The sequence below is a fragment of the Eurosta solidaginis genome, chromosome 3, assembly GCF_040869045.1.
Source record: "Eurosta solidaginis isolate ZX-2024a chromosome 3, ASM4086904v1, whole genome shotgun sequence".
NCBI lineage: Eukaryota > Metazoa > Arthropoda > Insecta > Diptera > Tephritidae > Eurosta > Eurosta solidaginis.
Window position 1 is genome coordinate 152644528 of NC_090321.1, and position 15269 is coordinate 152659796.

Below are 15269 nucleotides of genomic sequence, written 5' to 3' on the forward strand. Positions count from 1 at the left end.
ACACTTCTTTTGGCTTGACACTGCCGATTTTTCCGGTTGACTTAAGTAGGATATAAAACAAATCGCTAAGCGTTACCACCGATTAAGTCGATAGTGGCTACCGAAAAAGTCCGAATTTTTCCGAGAATAATTATACATATGTAAGCCAATTCTATATACATATATGGCAAATGTTATGATATCTGTGTACGATAAAAGATATCACCACCTTAATGTACTAATAATTATTCCTTAAATAAATGAAAAAAAAAAATGAAATAAACAAAAATTTTGTTCACAGAAATGTTCTCGTCGGGCTGGTAAACCTCAAAGATAACTTAAAATAACGCCCCTTAAATTCAAAATTACTAAAAATAAATAAATCAAATAAATAATAATAAATAATAGCAACATTAGGTCTGTGCTTAAGGACACATTTTCCTCTGAGCTTTGAACCATTTATATAAAGGAAGTATTTAAAAATTCGTTTATTTTCCCCTTTGGTAGTTTCAAATGTTCAACTTTGTAGCTCAATAGCAAGTTTCATGGAAATTGATCGCTACATCCCCCCTTCCAATCGATTCTGGGTGATTCAATCCGTGAATCGCCTAGGGGAACTTTTTGGTATAGGTATTTTACGCTTTCGGGAACCTCCTTAAAATTCGTATGCGAAATTTACAAATTCGGACGTTTTTTTTAATTTTCCTGAGACACGCAGTGAAGGGGCGACCCTGCTTAGAAAAACTTTTTTATTATTAAAAAAAATGCTTAAACTTTTTATGCTACCATTATTGAAATCACAATAGCTCAGAAATGGTGAATCGGTTAAATGAAATATTTGAACTAGAGACAACGCGTACATACTAGATCCATAATATATTATTATTTTTTTAAATGGTTTGATAGCTTCTTTTTTATCGCTTCAGTGAAAGTTGTTCTTGACCCGTGATCATAAGTGACCTAGACCTTCGGCATGGTAGGCGGAGCACGCTAACAGCAAACCACTCCGGCAATTTCTCAAATGCTTCTCAATGAGTATACAAGCACGAAGAGGACGAAAAACTTGAAATGTCGCTGTTCATACACACATACAGGTTTACGGCGCAAATTTTGTTTTAAAGCTGCAGACATTGGTGCTTTATCGGTAACCGTATCGGTAACCTTATAACAGCTGATTCGACCAACCTTATGGGAATCAATGCAATTGATTATTGGTGCCGCTAAGGTCGTAACCGTATCGTAGCCAACCAATTGGTTTTTGGTTTACCGTCGTAACGATAAACAGCTGATTACGTTAGGGATAGGACTACAGCGATACGACATACGGCACCAATGACTCCCGCCTAAATCTTTGTTGTTAAGATCGAGTTTCCGAGTAGTACTAAAGTTCACATTAACAGCCTTATTCTGTTTGGCGAACGATATCTGCGTTGGCGATATCGTCTGCTAATGGTACTCTGAAGCTTAAGTTTTCGTGTATCATCTAGCTTTACATTATTCCTCAACTGCACGAAAGCAATTGTCAAATTTATTGTTGTCCTTTGTTTCTGATACTTTATTTTCGATTTCACAGTAGCTGTTCGTGATAGAGAATGCCGAGATAACGTAATAATCGACTGTTATTGTTTTGCCTGTCGTATTGCTAATCGTGCAACAAACAGACGAACTACCATCCTTTTGGACACGATAGCGTCAAAAGTAATGGCTGTAACATTTGGACACATCAAATCTAGAAGAATATTTTTTCTCGCGCTTATTGGGTGGAGGCATACATCCATGCATACATATATAAATATGTATTAACATACAAAGCGTACAAACAGTGCAAGTATTTATCCAATGCCTTAACATCGTGTGGCGTAGAAATGAGGAGCAAGTAAGCATTTACGAAACGATAACAGCGTTTCGTATGCGAAGTATACCAATTATTGTATCTTATATGTATAGGTATGTGGAAATGTTATTTAAGACCAGAAGCGTCTCGCGAAAATCACTTCATACTTGGTGTTCCTAGAGCGAAGACATCCGAATTCGGAAAAAAATAAATAAATAAATCATTTTGAAATTAAAAAATATCGTTTTGAATTCCTATACGTAAGCAGTGGTTGTACTTTTAATTGAATAAATAAAAAAGCTCTGATAAACATAAAAATTTAGTTAAAGCACATATCTATCAATGTATGTAAGATTTATCAAAAAGAGCGATAGATTGGAACTGTGAATCCTAATATTTTTACAAAGTTTTTATTCGGATAAAAAAGTGATTAAGCATTCAAGTGCAAGATTTTTAATTGTTTCATAAAGAATAAAGTGTTCAAGAAATAACGGACAAAGAAAAACAATGTCGTCGAATTGTGTGCCTCAAAACAAAAGACTTGGAAAATTAGCAGTTTACAACTTTCTTGCCCTCATTACTTTAATTTTGACTATTGGAAAGGTTAACGGTTATATGTTTAAGCGTGGTGCCGCATCTAAGGACGACGATACTACAATACGTACCGAAATTGTCGACCGGTATAACAGCACAATTTTAGCTAGATTCAATTTAACCGTAGAGCAAATGAATAACATTATGCAAAGCAAAAATCCGAATAATGAAGATAGCGCCAATCAAGGCGACACACAGCGTTTTCATGTAATCAAAGAGTACCGGTGAGTGATTATAATTATTAAGATTTTTTTTTAAATAAGTAAAAATGATGATATGTATATACATATGCAGATACATGTACATCATACTTACATATGTACGCGTAGGTAGAGATCGAAGCAGGTGTTTGTTTATTGGAAATTTATGCCAAATTCTTCACCGAATGGCCTTAGAAATTGATGTTCTAAAAAGTGAAAAATAAACAAATTCGGATTTTAATATATGTAGTTCCACATACTGATATACATATGTACATATTACAGTGCTCGCCAATTTTTTTTCAGGACTGGCACTGTACAATGGCTGGATTCTCCAGAAATTGTGTTTTTAAAACTTGCGCAAATTACTTCAAAGTAGCAAGGAGTAAAATATCATTAAAATTGCTTTTATATTAACGTAGTTTAAAACAACAACTCTCGAATATTAAATGTATTGAATACAAATTGAATGTCTTCGGAGAGAGGTTCTTATATTATATGTAGTGTGGGCGTGGCTATTAATCGATAAATTCCATTTCTAGAAATTGTATAAGGCAGATTTTCCTTTAAGGAACCAGGACTTTGAAAATTTGTAAATTTGGCAAACAGATTCCAAATATAATATCCACACCTATCGGAGTTATATATGTATGTAGTTTTTTACGCCTTATAGTAATTGTACAAATAATAAACACGATATTTCTGCGTAAAACACGCTGCGTAGGCGGCCTTCGACCGCTTTTCGTAAACATACCCCTGAGCTGATCCAATACCGTAATCCACAGTTAATGTTAAGCCTACTTTCCACTATCCAAAGTATTATTCAATGCAAAATAAAATGGTTCTATAATGGAAAGCCAACCCCTTATATGGATGGCTTAAGTTATTAAAAATGTCAAATATACCAACGTTCCTCAAAGTGCCTTAGAACTTAGAGCATAATCGCTTTCGAGAAAAAGTGTAAAATATATTAATTGTGAGCTCAAAGAATGGCGGTCATTTTTTATGAAAAAATTTGGAACTTACCAAAGGAACTACAACACAAAAACTGTGCGTGGTTTTGAATCGGTTTAGCCCATTTTTACCAGAAACATTTCTCGTTATAGAGGAAATAGATATATACATATGTTGTTGCGATATTTAAATTCTTCTTTGTACATCTAAAAGAGTTTTATTCATAAGAGCCGTCACTCGATACTTTGGCAAATTTTCTAGTGGGGATATACGCCGCCGCCGAATATCAAAAATATCGGCGCGGCGGCTGCAGCGCGTTACTATATTTTGTACTCATTTAAGACTGTCTATGCCAATTATTTTTATGTCAAAAATTGGTCCGATATCGTCGAAAGGGGTATCACTGCCAGTTAAAAGAATCTTATTGCTAAATTTAACTCTTTCTAACCGTTCAAAAGTTACTTAAAATAACAGGCGCTTAACACGAATTTTTCATCACCCAATTCATCGATTTATTAAAACAAAACACTAAAAGAAAAGTTATATAAAAAATATAAATGCTCACTTTGCATAATTTTTTAAAGAAATTAATAAGAAACAATGAATTCAAATAAAATGACCCAAGTCGAACATGTTTTCAAATTGGCCTCAAGTTGGTAAAAAAAAGCAAGTTACACGAAAAAAGTGCCGACTTTTTCAAAAATTTTATATCCCGAGTGGCTAAAAGAATAAGCGAAATCTGTGATGCAGAATCCTTTAGTAGTTTCCAGGCGTTTAAACCCTCCTTTGAAATTATTCTCATACTTCAGTGGCATATATCTTCTCCACGTATGAGAAGGGTTTAAAAATCACTTGGCCATATATTCAAATACCTGTTGTTTAAATGCACAACTTTAAAATATCGTCTGAAATGTTAGTTTTGGTTTTTACACTTCATCATTCAACACCCAAGCCTCCCGGTTTGACATTTCCTAAAGTTCTCGGCCTCATCCCAACTAGTCCCTTGGAGTGATTCACATTGGCTATAGCCTATCAACCAAGTTTAAATATCACCTACACGTTACGGCTCCTGTTACATATGTGAATACGTAGGCACATATATTTACCGGGCGAGGCTTTGTCCTTTGCAAGAACACTCAAAGTGGTGAAGGAAAAGCTTTCCCAAGACAGTCGAAGAAATGACCGTGTGTGCTACTACCCTAACGTAGTGGACAGTCGAACTAGTCTGAAAACTGAAGCTACGCTGTTATTCATAATGAACTCTTATGTCAAAAGGTCGGAAAAGAATAGTTTGGACTGAGCATATAACCTTAACATCTTCCAACTTAAAATCAGTTGACTTTCATTTTAAAATATCGCTTTGGTGGCGAAGACTATTGAAATCAATGTTTCGAACACAAACGTCTGCAAATTTTGGTTTACATTTTAAAAATTTTATCCAGAGTCCTAGTGTAATTGAAATTATGTAGATGCGCCGAGGATTATACTATTTTTTTTCTACGCAATGATATTCACTTGGACTGCTTATGATACTGAGGGAGGCATCCTTGACCGAATAGTTGCTCCCTAATGTTTCAGTGTGTTTCTCTGGTAGTGCTCGGCAGCATAACGCGACAATAAAAAAATCCCTTATATACTATTCGGAGCTACACCTAGAGCTTATAGGAAAGTGACATCGACGAAGGTATGAGTTCGAAGACGCAGTCCTACAGCTTCTGTGCTGGCATGTGGTGTGAGGGCCAGGAGGCGTGGTAACGACTGGTGCTCAGGATTGGTACTGTTCAACAATTGGCCAACGTTTGTGCTTCGCACGAGACATGCAGACAACAGTGTGACCATTTTAAGTATTTAAATTTTTTTCGGCAGACGCAGCAGTACCAGGCCCTTAGACCGGGTTTAGGTTCGAATACTCCCTGGTGTAAGTGAACGGAGGACAGTCCCGCCGCAAGGAACTAATCCTGGTGTTTTTTGAATGATCTGCGAGACTTTGAGGTAAAAACTCCGGATATTTCCAAAATGGCCAAAACGTGTATTTCCGCCAATAAAGTGATCGGCGTAAACCACTATTTTCTAGGTAGTCGCTGTTTTTTTTTTTTTTTTGTGACGCATACATTCTCTCTTTCCAAAAATCGCAATTACGCAAAGTGACTACCCCGCATAAATATATAGGATGCAGCTAACCAAAACTTACCAAAGCTTCCTTGAGATAACATTCGGCATGAATTGGTTGTTTAAATTTGTCTTATTCAAAACGCCTCGAGTTCCAATCTTAATCTATCAATGATCTATTACAAAAATATCTGAATATAGTGCTTAAACAACATGTCCGAAATACCGGGCTCTATTACGCTGCGTATAGTATTTTTTCTTCAAATTAGATTATGCTTACTATTACTGTAAGTATTAAGCCTTGTAATATACCTACTTAAGTTGAAATGTCCCGTTCGTAACCTCAGAATGAGCCTATTGTTATTATTCCTTTTTATAAATACGTCGTATAATTTGCTTACGCGCTGTTAAATCAACTTTTCAAGTAAATGAAACCCAGAAAATTTAAAGCTTAGAATTAATCACATGCTTGTTTTGGGCATAAGTCAATTGTTTGTTAGCAGTAATTTTGGTAACCTAGGCAATTTATGCGTACAACCGCTAACAAACAATTGACTTATACCTATGTCCTGCAAATACCAAAAACATTTTTTTAAATGAACGTATGGCACTTTCAAAAACCCGGCTCATATGTTTACGTTATTAATTTTTAATCAATATTGACATAAAGGGTGATTTAAGTGTTAAATTTTGATATGATTCATTTGGTGTTACAAATCTCAAAAATACTGAAATTTTTGCATTTCTCTTCTCTTCAAGTGGTGATTGTCGCGACTATATAGACTTATGCTGAAAAATAATGGTGCCATTGTTTTTAAATTTTGCAAGTTACAATTCCAAATTACAGAACATCCACATTTAGCTGACGCCGACACAGTGGCGTAGTGAGGTTTTCTTGCGCCCGGATCAAAATATTTTTTGGTCGCAAAATATTTTTTAAATATTTTTACGTTACGCTCAAACTTTTTTATGAGAACCCCAGAATTCTTAATCGTTGGAGTGTAATCACTTTGGTGTGAAAGCCATCATAACGATGGGAAAGTCATCATACCTCTGCCACCCTCGTCCTAGAATTTAGGAAACATTGCCCTCGTTGCTGAAGGACAACAGAGGAGCTTCGTTCCCCGGCGGGTTGAAAGGCATAGAGGAGGAGCTTAGTTTTGTCCGGCAGCTTCATGGCTCTGTGAATGCAGATTGGAATCAACAAAAGAAATCTATACTGCAAAATAAAAATTTATATCCCTTGTCTCTTCAAATTTTTCACATCACAGGACTTGGCTCCGATTTAATGTACATACGGCCATGTTGTTCACAACGTGGACTTTGAACATAACACAACAACTGGACAGCCGCCGCTTCGATGGCATAACCTTACTACTGTGGGACCCCAACAATTTTGGGTTGTGACGTTCGAACACAGTATCTGCTTCAATACAAATGCATCCGAAATTGCTTACAATGCACGAAGATGCATCAAAATCTGCAACGGAGAAAGTTGCAGGGCTGCCAAATTTCCCACTTAGAACTGTCACGGCATATCTTCTTAAGACGTCTGAGCACCGAGTCATCCCAAAAGACAATTGATTTATGTAGTTGCGCCTCCAAGGCATCTGCATAAGTTCTATGACGAGATCTGGTGTAGTATGATTCCGAGCAACACGAACGCAGAGTCTGTGATTTCCTTCAAACTCAAGCTCCTGCCTTTGCAGACATCGCCGAAGAAGAATGCACACTTCCGAAGGATATGCGCGTTACTCTGCCCCAAATTCGATCTCTATGTATGGCCCCAGCCTGGTGTATAGCAAAAATCATGTATTCGTCTGTAATGTGGAACAAAAATCTGTAATAGAAACTTTTTTTTGCTAAAAACATATTGAAACTGCTCGATTCCTCCTCGGACCCCCGTTAGAGGATTTTATTTAAAGTTTCTTGAGTTTTCTAGCCTATTAACCCAGGCGAGGGATTTGTACAACAAAAATAAGAACCATACATGGACAGACGGGAAAAAGACTACGCCGCCTAGTTCTGTCGATGATAAACAGGAAAATGTATATGTGCTCTGCATATTATCAAAACAAAATCGGGATGTCCCACTTAACGCCAAAATGGAGGGAAAAAAAATTCAACTTCCACAAATTAATATTCCCCAGTTCAGTTGGACTAGGTGAATCGTCCAGTTTCGAAGACCTGCAACATCTGTAATGATGGAAGTAAGCTGGTATGAGCAAATTATGACCATGCATGGTTAAATCGTACAAATAAAAAAAAAAAAAAACTATAAAACCGAACTAAAAAATTCATACCCAATTTTCGATCTATTTTATTTTTATTTTTTTATCGGACATTTGTAAAAGTCAAAGTTTTGTTTGTATCCTTTGGTTTGAGAGAGATTTTAAAATTTTTTTAAAAATCAAAAAAATCATTACGGCCGCCGAGAAGAGATAATGGTTTTTTTCCGCTTCCCAAGGCAGTCGGTTCTATGTAGCGACTCGGGATTTTTCCCGAACAAGGACTGCCATTTCAGTGTAACCCCATTTAATTTGTTGCATCCCTCCCTCAAATTGTCATCCTCCCAGCAGCTCCTTGTAGCGGGACTGCTCCATACTATCTTGCTCCGGGAAGGTATCCAACCCAATCCGGTTCCGTCTCCTGACCCCGGTCCTGAGAAATGGTTTTGCTGCGTCTGCCGGAAAAGAATCTTTTAGCACGTTCATACTCTTGTCAGTGTGTCTCGTGCAAGGGATGGTTGCATCGGACAGGTTTTTCTGGGCTGGATCCCAAAACCCGACGGTTTCATAAATTTTATAAATCTTTTGTGGCTCCTTGCTGTTCACGCCCAAAGGCGTCCTGTAGTCTACGCCTTAGCGCCTCCCCCCCCCCCCCCCCCCCCCCCCCCCCCCACTACCTTCCAGCAGCCCCACTGCTCAGCAAGCCACAACAATTACCCGCTGCTACTCGCGCCCCACGGCGCCACCAACTCATAACTACAATCGTAGTAGGGTCGGCAGCAATGCCGAACATCAGCCCCTATTTGTCCCTACCACATTTGCACCCTTTGCCAGCACAGAAAATATATGTTTGCGACATCCGCCCAATGCGGCTCCTGCCTTGGACGGTGCCATTTTCCTAGATGTTCTGGTCTCCGCGACGGCAAGCCCCGTCTTGTTTCATTACGCCATGTTGCCAGGCCGCAAACCCAACTACACCGGGTACCCCAATGCTTACCCAAGGACGTCCAGTCCCAGGGCCACAACAACAGTTGCATTCTAGTCTTTCACAACCCAGGCATAGTCACCCGTCAGTTACTCCCAGAGTGATGACGTCTCCCCCGTTGCACTTCAGAATTTTGCAGTTAAACTGTAATGGATTCACTGGGAAGATCACGGAGATAGTCGATTACACGAAGCGCGGAACAACATCCGCATTTCTGCGATACAAAAGACTTAACTCACAGCAAGATCTACTCTGCAGACCTGTTCTGGGTATAATGTCCACAGAAATGATTGCGAGAGCGGAAATGGAGGCGGGCTCGCGTTTATCATACACCACTTAGTGCAATATTGGCGGCCACCGTGGTGCGATGGTAGAGTGCTCCGCCTACCACACCGGATGCCCTGGGTTCAAACCCCGGGCAAAGCAACATCAAAAATTTTAGAAATAAGGTTTTTCAAATAGAAGAAAATTTTTCTGGCAAGCGCTCCGGGTGTATTTCTGCCATGAAAAGCTCTCAGTGAAAACTCATCTGCGTTGCAGATGACGTTCGGAGTCGGCATAAAACATGTAGGTCCCGTCCGGCCAATTTGTAGGGAACATCAAGAGGAGCACGACGCAAATTGGAAGAGAAGCTCGGCCTTAGATCTCTTCGGAGGTTATCGCGCCTTACATTTATTTTATTTATTCAGTGCAATATCATATATTTGATCCCGACACCGGCCGCAGGGACAGCGTCTTAGAACGTCAAGACTTATCTGTCCGGTCAGGCGATGTGAACCTAGAAATCATCAACATCTACATCCGTCCTGCAACCCGTTGCCCCAGTGGATACCGCGCTAATATCAGCGCCTTACTCACTGAAAATAATGGCATTATCTTAGGCGATTTCAATGCACATCACGATCTATGGCATTCAAACTTGCAGGCAGACAGTAGGGGCGAGATGTTGTCGGATCAAATAGAAGAAACGACGTTCTGCACAATAAACAGAGACGCCCCCACACTTATGGTAGGAAGCTATCATAGTTCGCCAGATATATCAATCGGGAGCGCAGGAACCGTAAACCTATACTTATTTCGCTCGAGCGTACCGCCGATTTCATTGTCACAGAAAACCGGACTTTCATAAAATTAAAAAAGGAAAGTGGGATGAATACAAATCCTTGACAGACAACCGCTTTGCTGCCCTCCCTATACAGACTGATGCTCGCCAAGGGGAGCGTGCTTTCCGCAAGGTTATTGAACCCGCCTCGGCTCGCTTTATTCCCGCCGGTAGAATTGCCGAAATTCGGCCACACTTTCCGACGGAGGTCGCAAATTTATCGAGAGAACGTGACCTCATAAGACAGCTCGATCCCGGCGACCCCCAATTAAGGTATATAAACCAACGTATCAGATTGCTTGTGGATGAACACAAGCGGGCGAAATGAGAGGAGCACCTAAGCGGTTGTAACCTCTCTGCGGGTGTAGGTAAGCTTTGGTGCACCGTAAAGTCCCTACCGAATCTGTCTAAGCACAATGACAAAATTTCCATCACGTTTAGCGATAAAGTGCTGTCGGATGCGATAAAATGCGCGAGCGCTTTTTGCCGACAATATATAATTCATTCTACGATCGACAATGTTAGACGGAGGGTGAACAGATACGCACATAAACATAAATTCAGCGCGTCTCCAATTACCATCACCGCCAAAAAGGTTGAGGATGTCATCGGTCATTCTAAACCATATAAATCAATAGGTCCAGACGGCATAGCCATGCCGATGCTTTAAAGTCTAGGAAAAGAAGGGTTCAAATATTTAGCACATATCTTCAACCTGTCTCTTTCCACCTTTGTCATTCCCAAAAAATGGAAAATGGCCAACATGGTCCCGCTATTAAAGCCTTGCAAACCAGCTAACATAGAAGAGTCATATCGCCCGATATCTCTACTATCGCCAGTAACCAAGACGCTTGAAGCCATTTTGCTCGCCTACTTCAAAGCAAATTTGCAGCTAGCCTGTCATCAGCATGGCTTTAGAAAACTACATAGCACTACCACCGCGCTAAATGCCATTAGCACCCAGATAAATTACGGTTTAAATCAAACCCCCCACCATAGAACAGTAGTCGTTGCGCTAAATCTATCAAAAGCTTTTGGCACCTTAATGCAAGACCTGGAAAGGTCTACCCTTCCCCCATGTCTTAAAAGGTGGACCGCAAATTATCTGGGTGGTCGGCAGGCATCGGTGTAGTTTAGAAACGAAACATCAAAACCAAGAAGAATTAAACCAGGGGTGCCAAAGGGTGGTGCCCTATCCCCACTTTTGTTTAATTTCTACATATCAAAGCTACCTTCGCCACCAGAAGGAGTTACTATCGTTTCCTACGCCGATTACTGCACAATTGGTCCAGCCCCACAGATTGATAAGCTTTGCAACAGAATAAACGGCTACTTCCCTGAGCTCTCCGGTTTTTTCGCCTCGCGAAACTCTGCATTATCACCGACTAAATCCTCCGCGACCTTATTTACAACATGGACGTCCTGGAACATGGTCGACCATTTTGAATATCCACGTCGATGGCACTACGCTACCGACTGTCCTCCACCCCAAAATCTTGCGTGTGACGTTTGATCAGGATCTATATTTTGGTGAGCATGCAGCCGCAATTGTACCGAAAATCCAGAGCCGTAATAAAATCCTTAAATCTCTTGCTGGCAGTACTTGGGGAAAAGACAAAGCTGCACTCGTTACCACTTACAAAGCAATTGGCCAGCCGATTGCATGCCACGCGTCCCCTATATAGTCGCCAAGCCTAAAAACTACTCACTGGAGGAAGCTACAGGCCTGGCAAAATGCTGCTCTCAGAGCCACCACGGGATGTCTTCATATGTCCCCATAACACCATCTACATAATGGAGCGAGAATACTCCCCATCAGGGAGAGAAATGAGATGCTAACCAAACAGTTCCTGTTGAATACCCAAAAACCTGGGGATCCCAACAGACATTTGATTGATGAGCCAACACCGACCAGGGGCTTAAGGAGTCATCTCCGTAAGCATTATGAGGAAATACGGCACCTGAGAACTCAGCCGTATGAAGCCAAAAAATAGAAGCAGGTCCTCAGTGAACTCCACAAACAGGCGTCGGACCTTTAATCCAGGAATTGCCCGGTGAATCCAGTCCTCAAAGAACAATACCCAAAACTTGCGGAAGAGGAACGCACACTCCCCAGGGAAACGCGAGTCACTCTAGCTCAACTTCAATCTGGATACTGTAACAGGTTAGACTCTTACCTATCCAGAATCAACCCCGACATACAAAATGTATGCCCTGCTTGCGATGTGTCCCCACATGACACCAACCATCTCTTTAATTGTAATGTGGAACCAACGCCTCTAACACCCCTCTAATTATGGTTCACCCCTGTTGAAACTGCAAGTGTCCTTGGACTCCCGTTAGAGGATATTGATGACAATTTGTGATCGGTCGCACCTATTGGACGGGGCGAAGTACTGCTGTAACAACAACAACAACAGAGAATGTTTTTACCTTCCTATATTTTTATAATGGGCTGAAGATATCATCTATATGTAGACTCAAATAAATATTTAATAATAATATGATTATAATACATTAATAATAATATACATTAGTAATAGTGAGATAGTCAAGTTTGGAAACACATCTTCTCCATACAAGATTATAAAAGGAAGTAATTCTAACCGAGTTTTAGGTTCAATTTCTTTTTGGGAAGTAATATTTAGCAGACACATATGTCAATAAAAAGTTCCGTTCCATCGAAATCTGTACTATAAAATTCACCCAAGTCTTACAATTTCGTCGTTATTATCCCTGTTTAACAAATTTCCAACTTCTAAGAAAAATCCAAATATAAAATTAAGGTAATTTAGTCGTGTAAATATTGTAAGTATTTTTTGTTGGAGACGATCGAGAGCACTTTTCATGGCGCGAGAAATTTCACATTCTGCGGAAAGACTAATATCTCTGCCGATTTTGCGGCGCCTCCTTTCGCGTTTTATATTTTATATCAATATCCCATTTTTCACAAAGAGTCTTCGCTTTTTCTATTGCTTCTTCACAGAGAGCATATAGGAGTATTACATATGACAGAGAGTGTCTCGAATTTCGGATTCACGTTTGACAGTTTTTGTTAAAGCATTTTTTAATAATTCCCATCGTAACGTTGAACGTGAGAAAAAAGATATATGTTTTCAATTATTCCACAACCTGTCGCAAGTGTTCTGGATATAGGCATGAAGTTTTTAGTATAGACAATTTTTTCCAGAAATCAGTAATAATAAAAATACAAATTATCCAGGAAGTTCTGCTTTGCGGACCATTTGGCGCCGCCCTGTGAGTAGCGTCCGGGACAAGATGCCCCCTTGCCCCCCCCCTCACTGCGCCGACAATTATTGTTTAGGAAACCAGATACAAAGTATTCTAGTCCTGGTAAAGTACAAGACTTCTTAAGACATTACAAAGCCATGAAAAAGATGAAAAGCTGTGACACAGATATTAATTCCCCATAAAATTTTTTTTCTCAAAATGGTAATGATTTTTCGTCATAGGATTTTTTCCTCAAAATAATGAATGCTATTCTTCTTAAAACAAAAAAACAAGTAAGGAATGTTAAGTTCGGGTGTAACCGAACATTACATACTCAGTTGAGAGCTATGGTGACAACATAAGGGAAAATAAACATGTAGGAAAATAAACCGAGAGAACCCCTGGAATGTGTATCAAATGAAAGGCATTAAAGAGTATTTTATGAGGGAGTGAGCCATAGTTCTATAGGTGGACGCCATTTAGGGATATAGCCATAAAGGTGGATCAGGGTTGACTCTAGACTGCGTTTGTACGATATGGGTATCAAATGAAAGGTGTTAATGAGTATTTTAAAAGGGAGTAATCCTTAGTTCCATAGGCGGACGCCGTTTCGAGATATCGCCACAAAGGTGGACCAGGGGTGACCCTAGAATTTGTTTGTACAATATGGGCATCAAACGAATGGTGTTAATGAGTATTTTAAAAGGGAGTGGGCCTTAGTTCTATAGGTGGATGCCGTTTCGAAATATCGCCATAAAGGTGGACCAGGGGTGACTCTAGAATGTGTTTGTACGATATGGGTATCAAATTAAAGGTATTAATGAGGGTTTTAAAAGGGAGTGGTGGTTTTTGTATAGGTGGTCGCCTTTTCGAGATATCGCCATAAAGGTGGACCAGGGGTGACTCTAGAATGCGTTTGTAAGATATGGGTATCAAATGAAAGGTGTTAATGAGTATTTAAAAGGGAGTAATCCTTAGTTCCATAGGTGGACGCCGTTTCGAGATATCGCCATAAAGGTGGAGTAGAGGTGACCCTAGAATTTGTTTGTAAAATATGGGTATCAAAAGAAAGGTGGTAATGAGTATTTTAAAAGGGAGTAATCCTTAGTTCCATAGGTGGACGCGGTTTCGAGATATCGCCAAAAAGGTGGGCCAGGGGTGACTCTAGAATTCGTTTGTGCGATATGGGTATCAAATGAAAGGTGTTAATGCGTATTTTTAAAAGGGAGTGGGCCTTCGTTCTATAGGTGTTCGCCTTTTCGAGATATCGCCATAAAGGTGGACCAGGGGTGACTTTAGAATATCTTTGTACGATATGGGTATCAAATCAAAGGTATTAATGAGAGTTTTAAAAGGGAGTGGTGTGAAGGCGTTTTCCAGATATCGACCAAAATGTGGACCAGGGTGACCCAGAACATCATCTGTTGGATACCGCTAATTTATTTATATATGTAATACCTGCCAAGATTTTAAGGGTTTTTTATTTCGCCCTGCAGAACTTTTTCATTTTCTTCTACTTAATATGGTAGGTGTCACAACCATTTTATAAAGTTTTTTCTAAAGTTATATTTCGCGTCAATAAAACAATCCAATTACCTTACCATGTTTCATCCCTTTTTTCATATTTTGTATAGAATTATGGCATTTTTTCATTTTTCGTAATTTTCGATATCGAAAAAGTGGGCGTGGTCATAGTCGGATTTCGTTCATTTTTCATACCAAGATAAAGTGAGTTCAAGTAAGCACGTGTACTAAGTTCATTAAAGATATGTCGATTTTTGCTCAAGTTATCGTGTTAAAGGCCATACGGATGGACAGACGGACGACTGTGTATAAAAACTGGGCGTGGCATCAACCGATTTCGCCCATTTTCACAGAAAACAGTTAACGTCACAAAATCTATGCCCCTACCAAATTTCAAAAGGATTGGTTAATTTTTGTTCGACTTATGGCGTTAAAAGTATCCTAGACAAATTAAATGAAAAAGGGCGGAGCCACGCCCATTTTGAAAATTTCTGTTATTTTTGTAATTTGTTGCACCATATCATTACTG

The 15269-nt window shown here is 39.5% G+C and overlaps 1 protein-coding gene across 3 annotated transcripts in view; it reads left to right on the top strand.

The window, feature by feature from the left end:
* The first annotated feature begins 1931 nt into the window (after nucleotides 1-1931).
* Nucleotides 1932-15269, top strand: part of ana (anachronism) — a 216915-nt gene continuing 203577 nt past the window's right edge. For 2 of the 3 annotated variants that reach the window (XM_067773304.1, XM_067773303.1), the window contains exon 1: nucleotides 1933-2631. In XM_067773304.1, the coding sequence (XP_067629405.1) occupies nucleotides 2321-2631 (311 nt within the window). In that variant the 5' untranslated portion in view covers nucleotides 1933-2320. Of the gene's footprint in view, nucleotides 2632-15269 lie in introns of all 3 variants that reach the window. The other variant, XM_067773302.1, reaches the window with a different exon arrangement.